The sequence below is a fragment of the Dicentrarchus labrax genome, unplaced genomic scaffold (genome assembly GCF_905237075.1).
Source record: "Dicentrarchus labrax unplaced genomic scaffold, dlabrax2021, whole genome shotgun sequence".
NCBI lineage: Eukaryota > Metazoa > Chordata > Actinopteri > Moronidae > Dicentrarchus > Dicentrarchus labrax.
In genome coordinates, this window is record NW_026136721.1 from 5,263,118 (window position 1) to 5,278,801 (window position 15,684).

General features: G+C 40.6%; 2 protein-coding genes across 10 annotated transcripts in view; one reads left to right on the forward strand and one right to left on the reverse strand.

Moving 5' to 3' along the window:
* LOC127355481 (glycine receptor subunit beta-like) overlaps nucleotides 1-3,645 on the reverse strand; it is a 47,771-nt gene extending 44,126 nt beyond the window's left edge. Inside the window, exons 1-3 of one of the 4 annotated variants that reach the window (XM_051386414.1) lie at nucleotides 3,359-3,645; nucleotides 3,123-3,168; nucleotides 1,082-1,275 (exon numbers count right to left, since the gene is read on the reverse strand). Coding sequence is in view for 1 of the 4 variants with exons in the window: in XM_051386416.1 (XP_051242376.1) it covers nucleotides 1,082-1,100 (19 nt within the window). In the remaining 3 variants the exon portion in view is untranslated. Of the gene's footprint in view, nucleotides 1-1,081; nucleotides 1,276-3,122 lie in introns of all 4 variants that reach the window. The other 3 variants (XM_051386418.1, XM_051386416.1, XM_051386417.1) reach the window with 3 other exon arrangements.
* Nucleotides 3,646-3,759: 114 nt separating this feature from the next.
* On the forward strand, nucleotides 3,760-15,406 carry LOC127355491 (zinc finger protein 239-like). 6 transcript variants are annotated; one of them, XM_051386434.1, is made up of 4 exons: nucleotides 3,761-4,175; nucleotides 5,962-6,037; nucleotides 9,445-9,528; nucleotides 12,516-15,406. In XM_051386434.1, the coding sequence occupies exons 3-4, from the start codon at nucleotides 9,511-9,513 to the stop codon at nucleotides 13,623-13,625; spliced, it is 1,128 nt and encodes a 375-aa protein (XP_051242394.1). In that variant the 5' UTR covers nucleotides 3,761-4,175; nucleotides 5,962-6,037; nucleotides 9,445-9,510; the 3' UTR covers nucleotides 13,626-15,406. The 6 variants fall into 6 exon arrangements, with proteins under 6 accessions (XP_051242397.1, XP_051242394.1, XP_051242393.1 ...); XM_051386433.1 differs by having other exon boundaries at nucleotides 3,761-4,160; XM_051386435.1 differs by lacking the exon at nucleotides 5,962-6,037.
* The last annotated feature ends 278 nt before the right edge of the window (nucleotides 15,407-15,684 follow it).

Genomic DNA, 15,684 nt, shown 5'->3' on the forward strand with positions numbered 1-15,684 from the left:
AATGACATGTGTTCTCTTAGCTCATAGTAAAAGGTCCCTTGTTAAACACAATTGGCTATCAAAATAGAGACAGCGATTCTGCTTCGCAGATTGGTTTACAGTAACGACCAAAACAGCATATTAAATTGACAGATATCTAAATTAATAAGGTAGTTGTATATGTTAGGTTTGTCCACTGTAATGGAGGCAGACTGAAAGGACACTCATCAGCTCCTATTTCTTTATTTGTTTTCTATATAACATAATTGTTACAATACGTTATTTTTATTTGATGCTAATTAAATTGGCAAAGACCGTGGAATTGACATTGCCCACCAGTCAAATGATGAAGTACCATTAAAACTGGGAGTCAATAAGAACCGGAATTGATAGGCAGAGTATGAGTGGGAATCGACAGAATTCAAATAATACCCAACCCTAATCATGAGTAAGGTTATGTTCCCAGGCTGGATAGTTAATTTTCATTCTTACATTTAATGTCAATCAGACTTTAAATAAGGCTTTCTGTCTATGGAAAAAAACCCAGAGCCAAGCCAAGCCAAGAGGAGCTTGTCCAGTCCATTTAGCCCAGCTTGCAGAATCACAGTGAGTGAAACTAGTAGGATACAGCGAGGGAAAGTGACAGAGGGGACTATAGAGTGTGTGCTTGGGTTAGGGGAGTGGAGGGGGTGGTGGTACTGCGGCGTTAGACTACGCTGTCAAGATGCGATGACACAGCTCGCTGAAGCTGTTAACATGAACAGAGACACTGTTCTCTATCTGATAGCAGGAAAACTGTAACAACTCATGTAAATGTAATGTATTCCACACAGGTACAAAACAGGCCCTCTCAAACACACACATCGACACAAGGACAGGACAGCCGCAAAACCCTAGGCTTATTACACTGTTCTGCAGTCTGAGGTAACAAGATCTATTACTCCCTCTGTTTAGCTCTCTCTCTCTCTCTCTCTCTCTCTCTCTCTCTCTCTCTCTCTCACACACACACACACACACGCCACAAACATGCTGTGCTCTACAACTGCAACTGCAGAAAACAGTAAGAGGCAGAAAGAGACATGCATATATCTCTGATTATTACCTCTGGTGCGTTGGATCATCAGTTCTCCTGCATTACAGGGATTCAGCGGTTAGTCACAGAGATGTTGTTCTGGCTAGAGCCTGACTGTATGTCCTCTCTCTTTCTCTCTCCCTCTCTGCCGTCCTGTCCTGTTCTGCGTGTGTTCCTTTATCTGCACTGCTCTTGCATCCTATTCCAAGTTCCTCTCTGGCTGCCTAGGGGGAAGTAGCACAGCACTATAATTGACAAAGCTTCTTAAACACAAGTACTGATATTTCTTCATTAATGTTTGACATATTAGCATAAAACAAGATTACTTTATATCTTTGCCCCCAAATAGTCAGATTAAAGAAGGAGAGAGAATGAAGGTATATACAGCCATTCCTCATTTGAATGCCAATCACAGTGACAGCCTCAGTCAAAATCTAATTTATTGTTATCTAATATCAACCAGGACTTCTGGGCAATTGTTACTAAGGTGAACATATTGTTCTCTGCTTCTAAAAATGCTTTTGGTGGGATTTGAAAATGCGTAGATCACCAGACACGTCCTTAACCTGAGCCTGGTGGAATTTTGAGATTAGCAAAGTTGTTGAAAGTTGTTAGCTTATGATTATAAGTAATGTAAACATAACAAACTTAAAGGCATACTATGCAAAATTTGTACCTTAATATAACAGCTTCAAAGTCATTTCGATGGTAAACAAACTCGTAGTATAGCTAATCATACCGATAGCAACGCTGGGGGGGGACGCCGCTGGCAGAACCAGCAATGCAAGTCTGAAGATGGCGCCCCGCCTAATCTCGCGAGAATCACAAATTGCTTTACGGTGCCATGTGACATACATCAGCAACATAGGAAGCAGCCTCAATGGAAGACGTTACCTGGTCAGTAGACATCTTTGGAGTCTATCTTTACCTGTTCGATGTCCGACGCTTCCATCCTACTGAACATGTACCGGTATAAAGGGGGGAGGGGATCAGGCAGTGAGTGCAGAGACGCAGAGCCGTATATAGAGACGGCTCTGGTGAGTGGTATTTACGACAGTTACCATTAAATACAAGTACTCCGCAGCGACTCTAGGGGTAGCTGTTTGACAAAACCGGAAAACTGCATAGTATTCCTTTAAGGCTGTCCATGTTTACCACAGTGGTATTGCAACTGGGGGCGCCAAATCACATCAAATACCAAATCTTGGATGGAGTTGTTTTAAGCAAAAGACCAGACCAGACCAGTAATACCCAATTTTACCACTTGGTGTTGCATGTGACTCAGCTGCTCCGAAGCAAGCCACCAGGAACAGCTCATTGAAGGAAATCTGACATAGTGACTGAACCATGTAATTACAGCAATGGCTTCCGTGACATGAGGCGCACTTACCGAAAAAGACAATTTTTAAGAGATAAACTTGTTGGGAAACTTTTTACTGAGCTAATAAATCAAGTGAGAAGTCGGCTCATTTCTCCACTACAGCACATGGTATAATTTTTTTTTTTTTTATTGCAGTCAATGGGGAGCTCCATTAACTGCAGTAAACATGCATTGACTGCTGGCCTTTACGTAAAATGCAGGTTTTATGTCTGCGTTGGCTTTACTTTACCGACCCAGAAGCTGTGTCCATTACATATACTGTCAATTAAAATTAATTTAAAATGGATACAGAAAGTGTCTTTAACAGTGTAAATGAGAGCAGATCAAAATGAGTTTTCAATCCGCTGTGCTACTTACTGGACTGACAAATATAGACTAATTTGCCAACACAGGTTTAGGGTAAGTCTATAAGCTTTGGCTGGTAGACAGCGGATATGAACCACGTAACTATAAATGTTTAATAACACATTTATAGCGAGTAACAAAATAATAATAATTTAAAAAAACATCGCTTTGACCACCACATCCTAAAACGGTATTTAGTCTACCCAGACCAGAACAGTTTAAGAGTCAAAACGCACCAGTAGCAAATATGCTGTTTAACAGACCAGAGTGACAAAGCATGAAACAGCCGACAGTTTCAAAATCGACCCCTTATCAAATATATAAGCTATAGCTATATATACTCACCATTGACGTTTTACAAGGTTTTGTTGTTTAAAAACACCTCCTCTGTCTGAAGATATTTGAAAATAATTACATACAGTAACTTCACAATTTAACTAGTTTTTCTTGCAAAAAATAATGTGAACTGTCCACTGATAGCAGTCTTAAAGTCGTGCTCATGTGGGTGACGTAATAACGTGAGGCTGAACGTTTCCCCACTGATCTCTAGACAATGACAGACGATAGCAGCAGGTACCTACATCTGAGAACAGGTACATGTGTGGGCTCATTAAGCTACTCTGTGGTTTATCAATGAAGTGTATGGATTAGTCATTTTCTATAAAATTTTTCTTTTGCCGAAACGAGAATCACCAGCTGATCACAAAAGCAGTTTTACACTTCCTGTATGATTCAGCATTATATACGAAAATCTGTGTGTGATGGCGTCAGTTAAGCGCCCGGTATACTCGCCGCAGTCGACCTGTCGCGCGACAACGTGACGTCAAAATGACGTAGTTCTCGCTGGCGCGCCAGGATTTTGGCACGGTCACCTACACTTTTTTTCGCGCGCGCGACAAACCGGAAACAGGAAGATGGACGATCTGTACGATCCTTCAATGAAGGAACACGATGCGGTGCCGAATTCATGCGAATCGCCATGAATGTTGGAAAAGAGGAGGACATATGCTGGAAAATTTGGAAGAACCCCCGCGACCGATTTGGGGAAAAAAAATAGAAAACTTTTTCTTCTTCTTCTAGTGCGTAGAAATAGCAAAGTCGGTAGCCTTTCCTCACTAGCGACACCTCTGTTCAGGAGAAGACTGCAACTAGTGCCGCGACCTTGCGCGTGGTGTATCGCTCCCGTTGTACGTTGTCGCGCGACAGTTGGTCTGCGGCTGGGCGCGTTTGTCCTACAGAAGGCAGTAGTGTCCTACAAGAAGAAGAAGAAGAAGAAGAAGAAGAAGAAGAAGAAGAAGAAGAAGAAGAAGAAGAAGCACCCACAGTGCTCTTCATTCTCCAAGATGGCGGTATTTGCGTGGCAATAGTAACATAAGAGAGACGGTGAGAGAGCAAAATGTAAATGTTCTCTTCTGTTACCTTGGGTTGTCTGTAGCTGCGTTAGTTATTATTGATAGCACACTGTGTTTCAACCTGCAAGCAGTCCAACCATATGAACGTAGTTGTTTTTTTCTGGCCCGTTGACGCTAAGTTGTGTTAGCTTGTTAGTGTGGATGTGTGATGCTAGGCCGTTATGTAAGTTACGCTAGTTGAACCTGGTTGTTGTTTGTCGTAACGAAGCGGGATAACGTTACGTGGATATACTTATGATTTAGCCTGTTCGCTTTGTGTTATGTTCGAATAACGTTGACAAACAATTGTTAATGTGAACAATATATTGGAAAGTTGTGTTATTGCCTGGGTCCAGTTTTTTTTAATTCGCCCACTCCACTGAAGATAGAAATGGAGTGTAACGACTCGACAGTTCTATCTGATGAGGTAAGATTCGTTCATTAGTGGGCACGAGTGAAGCATACTCTCGCGAGACAAATAAGCAACCACAACTACAAAAACCAGCCAGATATTAAAGCAACATTATGTAAGATTTAGCATTTGTGCAATTTGGCGCCCCTGGGTGCAATACCACTGTCATTAACATTGAGAGTTGTACTTTGTTATGATTTACATTCCTTGTGATCAAAAACTAGCCAGTTGACAACTGGATCATTGGAAAGCTAGTGCACTTCAACCTGTTCACTTCCAGAAATTCTGTGTTAAATAACAGATTATTTATAAATAAAGATAAGATTACTACAGTGCTTTTCCCTTGAAAGGGTTTGAAAATCCTTGTCACACCGCCCGCGTTGCGTAACGTCTTGCCTTTTATTTCGGGGCCCTTGTTAACCGATAAAAGCGGTGTGTCTCGCGCATCTGCAGCGATGCTTCACTATCGAGGCCTCGCCTATTTTTACCGCAAGGAAAAGAGAATAGATAGGTAGTCATATACACTATTTCAGTATAGTTTAAACACCCTTTTCAAAGTAAAAGCACTGAAGTAATATTTTGTTTAACTCTACTTCACTTTTGAAAGAATTTCTGGAAGTGAGCTGCAGTATCTTTCCACTGCCTCTCTCTCTCTGGGGTAAACAAACCACACGTGCTTTCTGGTTACCACTCTTCACATTTAGATTTAAACTATATGGCCTTGTAAATTAAATGATATACAAATTTTGATCTTTCATGGACTTACAGGGAAAAGTGTATTGGGAAACAGGGCTAGCACCAGCAGTCATGCAACTGACATGCTCTCAGTGTGAACCATACTGTCAATGGTGTGAACTCTACGCACCTGTCAAGCATCACCCACCGGCGAGTCTATGCACTGCTCAGGCGGTCTATGTGAAAGAGGTGTAACACAGCCAAACACCAAGCAGGTTGACAACACAGCAAGCCAGCTAATACTTTATAGTTCAACAGAAAGAAGTCTTTGCATTTGTCTGCAGCCTTTTATTTCACAAAGCTCTTGCCAACGACTAAAAGCCAGTCTGACATTTACTCTACTCAGTGTGTGATGGGCCCTCTAGTGTTGCTGGAGAGATCTGGTGTGTGGAGGGAGGTTTAGGATGTATAGTGGATGCTGTATTGTATCAGCGTTTTGATGAACACTGGTAAAATTCTCCATTTCATTGTGGGACTACTACACTTAGTAACTAAACATTTTTAAGGATAACTTCAATTTATTTTTAATGAGTAATGATATAACATCCAAATTACTATACAGTTAATCAACACCTCCCTGAAACAATTTCAACAAAAAAACACATTTTAAATCCTTATTTCTTAACATTTGTTGCGCTTTTCCTAGGTTGGCTACCAAAACACTGTGCCAGTGTCTACCGTCCTGCTCAAATCACACTGCGGATGTCAGCAGCTTCTGTTTGGTACGAGATCTGTCTTGAAATATTTGCTCTCTGGTGTGGACGTTACAGGCAAGACAGCACATGTCATCACTAGTTAACATTGCACACTAGCCAGTAGCTACCTTAAACACGGTTAAAATACCAGGCTAAATGGTCTAAAATGCGGCAGTATTTCACTTCTACAGGACATCGAAGAACAAAAGCAATTTGGGGTTCAGTATCTAGCTCAAGGATATGCAGCAAGGAGCTGGGAACTGCCAACCTTCCGATTTGTTGACGACCTGATCTAAGCTGTCGGTGTGGATATCCCAGGCCCTGGTAATGGGGTGCATAGATATAAATAGTAAATGTGACATGTCATAATGACTTGCCATTTAGAGGTCATTGGTAATGACGAGAGTATCCTTTCCTTGATAGAAAATATTGTTATTATTAAATACTACTGTATCTCTGCAAAAGAATTGCTGAAGTTTGAAGCTGGAATCGGTATAATATCAACTAAAATGAATTTTGCTCTTATGAGGCCTGTAACTGTTACTTAGTGTTAAGTCATTATAGTTGCCTCTGGTTTATTTTTAGGGACTGAGCCAGCGACCGCTGGAAGGTCCCTATTGTTTTTGGTCCGTTTTTTATTATTCTTCATAGCCCTTTTGACTGCATTTTTGACCCCCTGAACGTAAACTTGGCGTGAATTTTATTTGGCAAATTTGTCGGGCCTGGTGCGATATCGGATATTCTATGCGTCACATTCAGGTCAGCCACTAGAAAGGCCACTAGGTGGCGCTACTTTTAGGCAAATTTTGATAGGCTAATTCCCGCATCGTTTGTCTCACATTCCCTGCTAGAGCGCGGAATGTCCAAAAACTACGTTTTCGTGTTCCATCTATGCACTTTTGTCTGATTCGCACGAAACTTTGCACGTAGCATCTGGAGACCGTCCTGACAAAAAGTAATTTAAAGTATTTTGATATTTCAAAAAATAAGTACGTTATTAAATTAGCACTTCCTGTTGATTTTTCGTCAAAAAGGAAGTTGGGCATTTCTCCACATTGGTATGTCCGATTGACACCAAACTTGCATCAATAGTTTATTATGTCTTCATTATGCATCGTACACAATTTCAGGTCATCACCACAAGGTGGCGCTCTTTAAAATGAAGAAGTTTATATCTCCGCAACGCCAAGTGTGATTAAAATAAAACTTGATAGGATGATTGCCCATGGCTCCCTGAGGCTCACCATAAAAGGAAAAAAAAATCACGCCACTATGTGGCGCTCTGGTGGCAGGGTAAATCACTCTGCAGAGACCGTAATAGTTATGAATATGAAATTCACAGGACACGTGTAGACTGTTGCCTGTAGCTCACATACCAAAAATCGTGTTTGTAGCACCCCCTACAGGATTTTAAAAAAGCAGCCCCGGCGCCATGTTTCACCGATATGTATGAAACTCGGTAGGCACGTGCCGAGAAGTACAAAAAAGCCTCTTGGACCCATGTCCCAAATCCCACAGGAAGTCAGCTATTTTAATTTTTAATTTTCACTCAAGGCGTCCATTTTGTGGTCATTTTCACTTTTTGGGCTTGTATTTGAACAAACTCCTCCTATGGAATTTATCGGATCTGCTTCAAAATTGGGCAGTATAGTCAAAAAATGGTGCTGAATGAAAGCTGTTCAAGTTGTGACTGTACGTTGGAGGGCTTGTCCGTGGCGTGTCGTCAAAGTTGGCCATTTTGAAGTCCGTGGTCATTTTTGGTGAATTTTCGCCTTGTATTTGAACGAACTCCTTCTAGGAAATTTATCGGATCTGCTTCAAAATTGGTCAGTACAGTCAAAAAAAATTGCTGAATGAACGCTGTTCATTTTGTGACTGTACGTTGAAGGGCTTGTCCGTGGCGTGTCGTCAAAGTTGGCCATTTTGAAGTCCGTGGTCATTTTCGGTGAATTTTCGCCTTGTATTTGAACGAACTCCTTCTAGGAAATTTATCGGATCTGCTTCAAAATTGGTCAGTACAGTCAAAAAATATTGCTGAATGAACGCTGTTCATTTTGTGACTGTACATTAAAGGCCGTGTCTGTGGTGTGTCGTCAAAGTCGGCCATTTTGAATCGAATGTCAAACTGTGATGTCATTTTTGGCATTTCAGGGCTATTTTAATTTACTCCTCCTACAGGTTTTATTGGATCTACTTCAAAATTGGTCAGTACAGTCAAAAAATGGTGCTGAATGAACGCTATTCAATTTGTGACTCTACGTTGAAGGGCGTGTCTGTAGCATGACATCAAAGTTAGCCAGGATCAATTTGGTCAACTTTGGTTGTTTTAAAGTGCTTAACAAATAAAGTTGGATTGAATGTCAAACTGATGCCATTTCCAGCAGTTTACAGTGGTTTTCAAATTCGATCACTCTAGACACATTGGTGATCATAAGTTAATCAAATATTTACTGTGTGTCAAACTGTGTCCGTGGCGTGGTGGATTTCCACCTTTCGCAGTGAAGAATGAAAGCGTAAGTCTTGTGCAGGGTCTGAAACGTGTGACAATGTAGAGCGGTCTCCCTCAGCTTCCGGCGATGAAGGCTTGGGCATGGGGTGACGTAGCGTGGCGCTCGAGTTGCGTGGAGGGCAAGGTCCCGCCCAACACTGTTTGCAGCTTTAATTTTATGTGAATTTGTTTACAATACAAATTTAAATGGTAAATGGACCTGTACTTGTATGGCGCCTTTCTAGTTTTCCGACCACTCAAAGCGCTTTTACACTACATGCCACATTCACCCTTTCACACACATTCGAAAGCCCATCGAACAGAAACTAATCCATTCATACACTCACACACGATGCACAGCATCGGGAGCAATTCGGGGTTCAGTATCTTGCTCAAGGATACTTCAACATGTGGCACCAGGAGCCGGGGATTGAACCCACAACCTTCCGATTAAGGGACGACCCGCTCTGCGCCACACCCGCCCAAATTTTAGTGTTTTGTATTTGTTAATATATTTAAATATACTTGAAAACTGTTAATATATTGTTCAATTTGAAGTTCAAATTTGCCTTAGCAATAATAAAAGCATTCTTTTAATATCCCTGATAGTCATTTTGTGCTTCTTTTAAACAAAAAAACCCAACATCTATTGGTTCGGGCACTGGCATCAGTACAGCTTTAAAAGTATTATTTTAGCCCCGGTATTAGAAATAAACCAAACAATACCCAACTCTAATTAGACTGCATTAGTTTTATCTAGGTTTACCTTATAAACTGACAGCTGAGTGTATATTTTCTATGTTGGGGTCAGCTGTAATGATCAGTACTAAACTTTGCCAAGGTACCTCCAATCACTTCCTGATACAGTATTATTGTTGTTTTAGTGGGTGATTTTTTTTCCCCCTGACTAGTCTGTATCTTCTGTGTCTTTATTTGATGTTTTCAGAGTTGAAATGTGCTGATGGGAAGAAAAGCATTTGAAGTACATTAACTTCCACTGATAAGCCACGTCATGAGTTCCTCAGAAAAGGTAAGATCAAGTAGAATTACATTATCACATTAACAGCCAGTATTTTATGAATTGCCACCATATCAACCATCACAAACAGAACCACATTTAGTGGTGTAGAGGGACAGTGGTAGAACCTACAGGATATTCCAGCTGTACATTCTTGTATGTAATGTGTAATTTGTGTGGATCTGTTAGATTAATCATGCTGCTCTGCTCTCTATATTTTTGTATATCATGTTTTTATGCACTCACATTTGTAAAATATGTGTTGGCACATGACTGATCATGTGACTCAGATGCGGCCTATTTGGCACACCTGTGAGTGCTCATGCAATTTTGCTTAGCAAACCTGAGTAAGCTGCAAGCAAAACACATTGCTCGCTCTCAAATAAAATCACAGTGAAGTTATTCTAGTATGTGGTGGTCAATTCTGATTGCTTACTCCTGCGACCTACCAGCACCCGACTGTTGTTGGAAGTGCATGGGGATTTTTGTTTACACAATATCATCCATTTGTTTATTTGTGCAGAAATGCTGCATTTTCCGCTGCTTTCACATGGTACATTTAGTATAATGTACAGTTGTACAGCCCTAATTCAAACAGTCTAACAACAGTCAGAGTAGGGATGTCACCATACCTTACCCAGAGAGACAGAGTCTGTGATGCATTCATCATTCAAAAAAGAACACCAGAAGCCCTAGGAGTGCGGGTATAAACAAAAGCACTCCTATGGATGTAGGTTTGCCCACTCTGACTCAAATGGTTGTGTAAAAAAGCTGCTTGTTGTTAAAATATCTCTGTATTTGAGTGATCAGATGAGATGAATTTGAAAATTGAGATCCCCTGACAAAGTTGTTTGCGGCTTTGCTCACTACCGCTTCTCGTGCCCTGATTCGATTAAGCTGAGTGGCATTCAGTGTGATTTTTTTCACCAACAGCCTCTGCTGTGATTTAACATACTGAGTTGGTTTGAAAAGCCACAAATCAAGGCCCATAATTGCAAACAGTGTGGAACAGCACAAAAGTAAATCTCTTAATGACAGTTCAATGAGACAACTACTTTGCTCTTTGCTGGATGGATGATGCAACTTACCGTAACAAATACTGTTTTATTGAAAACATACATCAGATTTATTGATGCTAATGATTTGAGAGATACATTTACAGTTAAAAATGCACACTGTGCTTTAACATGTACATATGATCCATCATTGTCAAATACAAATCCTCTCAGACTTCAACAGCAGCAGGGGCTGACGGGCTTGTGGCCAGCCAACTATGAATGTAGTAGCTGTTTAGCACATAGATGTTACGAACGTAACATTGAACTCGCTGGCTAGCTGGCCTAAACATTACTCAAGCAATCAAGCTACTAATTTGTCACATCAGTGTTACGTTGGCAGGACCACGGCAGCAGCCGCCGAGTCATTTGACGATCTAGGTGGGAACCTTGGCGATGATAAAGCAAAAAACTCTGGGGAAGAAGCTAAGGTAGATAGATGCATTAATGGGACATGAATGTGTGCAGAAAGAGAGGGAGAGTAAGAGAGGAGCTCAGTGCATCATGGGAAGTCCCTTGCCAGTCTAGGGCTGCGTTTAATTAGTCGTTCAACACGCCCTCGTTCACTTGCCCTCGGCACTTGCCCTCGGGGGAATCCCCGCCGCCATCATAAGTGTCGTTCCAATTGTCTGGAAAACTGAAGTTCACTTGATCAGATGGACCCTCGGAGGGCTGAGGGAGCGAGTGAACAACGATGGTCACTCCGAGGTGGATATCACCCACAATGCATTGCAGTTTACGTCATTGCCGCTATAACGCCGACGGCTGCCAATGAGTAGACTCCAAGGGCAAGTGCGTTTCATTTAAATCCCCCGCTCCTCCCCCGCCCACTTTCCCTTCGCGCTCCAAGTGGCCTCCGTGCGACGTATGCTGTTACGTCATACCAAGGGCTGAGGGTAAGTGAACGAGGGGAAGTGGAACTACTAATGAAACGCAGCCTAGGCCTAACTAACTATAATATTTATCAAAGAGGAATGTATTAAGCCTGCTCTTAAAGGAACTGGCAGCTGGTTCCATAGGGGAGGAGCTTGGTAGCTGAAAGCTCTGGGTCCATTATACTTTTGGAAACTATAGGAACCACAGGTAGCCCGACAGGACCTCTGTGAAACAATTAGCAAATAAAAAATGACGGCCACTCTTGTCATTCAACCTTGAGCTTTCTCAACCATTGTGGCTCTCTATGCCTGCAAAGGTACACCTTCAAGTGAGTAGCCCTGTTGTAATGGAGATGCAAATCTCTGCCAGGCTGGGCTGATGCGCTGCGACAGGGCAGAAGCGACCTGGTAGCATAGGAACAGAGAGTAAGCTTTAGAGTAAAGCACTGTAAATATGATTTATTTATTTTACAGCATTCAATGTTCATTTCAGCATTCAGTCTTGTGTATGTCATGTCACTTTTGTGGCTAGTGCCTATGATCGTGCAAGCACTGCAGTAAAGACTGCAGCAAATGTAGATCTCTTTCTGCCACCAGAAAGACGTTGCCCACAAAATATGTCATCACTGTTTACAAACACAAAAAAGGTTGTAAGATATCTATAAATGTGGATGTCTTTTCATATAGTTGTATTTTGGTGTATAATTTATATATGTACATATCCATTAATGTATGGCTTCGTATAGACTGTGGCAACAAATGACATTACCTTGTAACAGGGAATATATATTTGTTTAAGAATTACATTAACACTTTACTTATATAAACATGTATATTGTTGGTCATTGTTGCTTTTTATTCGTGTGTGTGTGTGTGTGTGTGTGTGTGTGTGTGTGTGTGTGTGTGTGTGTGTGTGTGTGTGTGTGTGTGTGTGTGTGTGTGTGTGTGTGTGTGTGTGTGTGTGTGTGTGTGTGTGTGTGTGTGTGTGTGTGTGTGTGTGTGTGTGTGTGTGTGTGTGTGTGTGTGTGTGACTGACAGTATTTCATAAAGTCTTCCATTTCTTTCTCAGTTGAAACAGACCGACAAGAGCATACCTCATCAGTGTCCAATGTGTGGGAAGTCTTTCAGTCGGATCTGTAGTCTAAGAAGACATGAACTCACTCACACTGCAGAGAAACTGTACTACTGTGAACAATGTGGCAGCAGTTTCAACCAACTACATGCATACAAGCTACACCTGTGTACCCATGCTGAAGAAACACCATACTGCTGTGACCAGTGCGGGAGGAATTTCGGCAGCCAAAGTTCATTTAGAAAACACATGACTGACCACACTGGACCATACCAGTGTGACCAGTGTGAAAAGACTTTCAGTTACTTAAGTATTTACAAGATACATATGCGTGTCCACACGGGAGAGAAACCATACAGCTGTGACCAGTGTCCAAAGCGTTTCAGTTTTTTAAGTTCATACAAGCGACACCAGCTTAGCCACAGTGGAGAGAAACCGTACCAGTGTGATTTTTGTGGAAAGAGTTTTACTCAGTCAGGGCATTTCAGTCTGCATCTGCGTAACCACACTGGAGAGAAACCATATGAGTGTGACCAATGTGAAAAGACTTTCAGTGACTTAAGTAGTTATAAGATACACATGCGTGTCCACACAGGAGAGAAACCATATTGCTGTGACCAGTGTGGAAGGAGTTTCTCACAGTTGGGTAATTACAAATCACACATGCGTATCCACACCGGAGAAAAACCATTCCGCTGTGAGCTATGTGACAAAAGTTTCTCCATTTCAAAAACGTATAAACAACACTTACATACCCACACTGGAGAGAAACCGCACCAGTGTAAAGAGTGTGGGAAAGGTTTCGGTCGACTAAGCAACTATATGCGCCATCTTCGTATCCACACTGGAGAGCAACCATACAGCTGTGACCAATGTGGCAAGTGTTTCAATAGTTCATACAGTTACAGCCGACATCTGCGTGTCCACACCGGAGAGAAACCATACTGGTGTTCACAGTGTAAGAGACTATTTACTCGATCACAGTCCTTAAAGAACCATCGCTGTGTTGAAGCAGAGGAAGACAGTCTGACTGTATCTAATAAAGAAATACAATTGAGCTGCTCCCCAACAAAACCCAAAAGTGACAATCAAGAACCAACAAAATAAATCAGTGTGTATGTTCATGGTAATGAAAGAACATGTCACCCAGTGTAACGGTGTGTCAGTGATGTTTTTAATATGGTCTTTCCATAGGAACTTCACACATTAAGTCAAATATAGATTATATCACCATCACTAGAGCTGAAAAAATAATGAAATAGCACAAAGTTATTGAATGACACTTACAAAGTGAGTTAAGCCATTTTATCTTGTGTTTTGTTTTTTCTTCTTTTTTTCTTACCATTAACTGCTAAGTTTGTTTGCCAGTATTAATCACATCTAATGTTAACATTTGTTACCAAAATTTGTTAATATTGATTACTCAAAAGGACTCGGATTACTATTATGATACCATTAAGGCTCTTACATAATGATTCCAAAGTCAGGACTTGTGTGTAAGGACCAGCCAGTGTAGGACTGAGCCCCAGTCTTCCTGTTAAGGCTGAGGTTCTTTGCCTTTTATCAACTACTCATAGCAGTTTCAATCCATTAATTTGTGTCCATCATTTGAGAACACAACCCTATCAGGATACTATAGATTCATTAAAACAACAAGAACTGTCCTTTGTGATAAGATTCAATCTGGAGGAATATAGCTTTGCTTTTTAGTTAATTCTAAGTTTATTTTAGATGTTAAGAATATTCTTATTTAATAGATTTGTGTGAGGTATGTTTAGTTGTTATTATTTAATTCTCCGTTGTTTTAGTCTTTAATATTCAAATGGGAAAATATGCCAAAAAATGGAACGTTAATGATTATGTACCAGCAACAAATTAAAGCCTCTTTGGAAACTGGAAAATGTCTTACTTTGCTGTCTGCCAGATTGAAACAATGTACAGCACTGGAAAGCGTATTCTCATGTCATGGTCTTCTGGATCAGTGTAGTTGTAGTAAGGTGCGTTAGATTTAGCCACAGCATTTACAATACTGATTCTATGCAGTTATTTTTGTAAAAGTGTATGCTAATAACAGATCTTTAACCTTGTCACATGCTTCACGTTTTTCATCAATCCAGAAATGTCTGCTTCATCTCATTAATCACAATTAGAAACTTCCATTGTTCCTGCTCATCCTTGGCCTTCCAATGTATAGATAATGAGGCTGATGTCCAGTAAAAATGACATGTGAAATTCTAGGTAGTGACGGGCGGATGATATCTTATTGAAGCATTCTTCATATTTGTGCTGCAGCACAGTGACATCTGGTACTTTGTTGAACTTACAGCTGCCCTTCAAGAATGGAGCTGAACAATTTTTGTCCAGCAAGCAAATATTATTACTTGATTATCAGGTGTAAATGTTCTGTATATTCTCTCTTTTAATTCTATGGTGCCTATCACATGTTAGTTGCAAAATTTTAAACGCTTTGGATGTAGTCAATCATGCGGTACTATTCATATGACACAAGTTGTGACAGTTCACAGGCTTCTTCACAGGAGTGAAACAAGCTTCTGAGCCTCAACATCTTCTGGCCATCTCTAGTTGTAAGTTAAGTTAATTTAAGTTAAGTGTTTTTTTGTTGAAAATGATTCACTGCCAAATAAATTGTTGATGGCAAGATCTGTGGATTATTATGATGTGTAATTTGTCTAACCCACTGCATGTTTAAGTTAACCCTGTATGTTTGTGGTTTGTACTATTTGAGTTGTTTTAATGACCTTTTTAAGTTTAAATGTTACAAAATGCAAGTCACAACAGAAATTTTAGATGTGTGACAAGTGTGGATGGTGATGAGACTACTCCAGGAACACCTAAAAACAACAAATAAAGTTTTGAATCTTGTGAAACCCCTTTGAGGTTTTCAAATGTGTAATTGGAAGTAGCTTTTTAGAGTCACAGCTGCATTTATGTCTGTCTCTTGTATCTGTTCTAGTTGGTAAGCAGTCAATTACATGAAATACCGTAAAACTTCAATTAAACACTTTAGTAAAAAGTCCCTTTTTACTAAAGTAATGGTTATGGCTACCCATTTTGACAACTAACTAGGTCTCAATTAAACACCAGGTTTGGTTTTTATAGAAGTTGGATCGACAAAACCTCAACTGTTTCTAAGCTGCTTAGATCA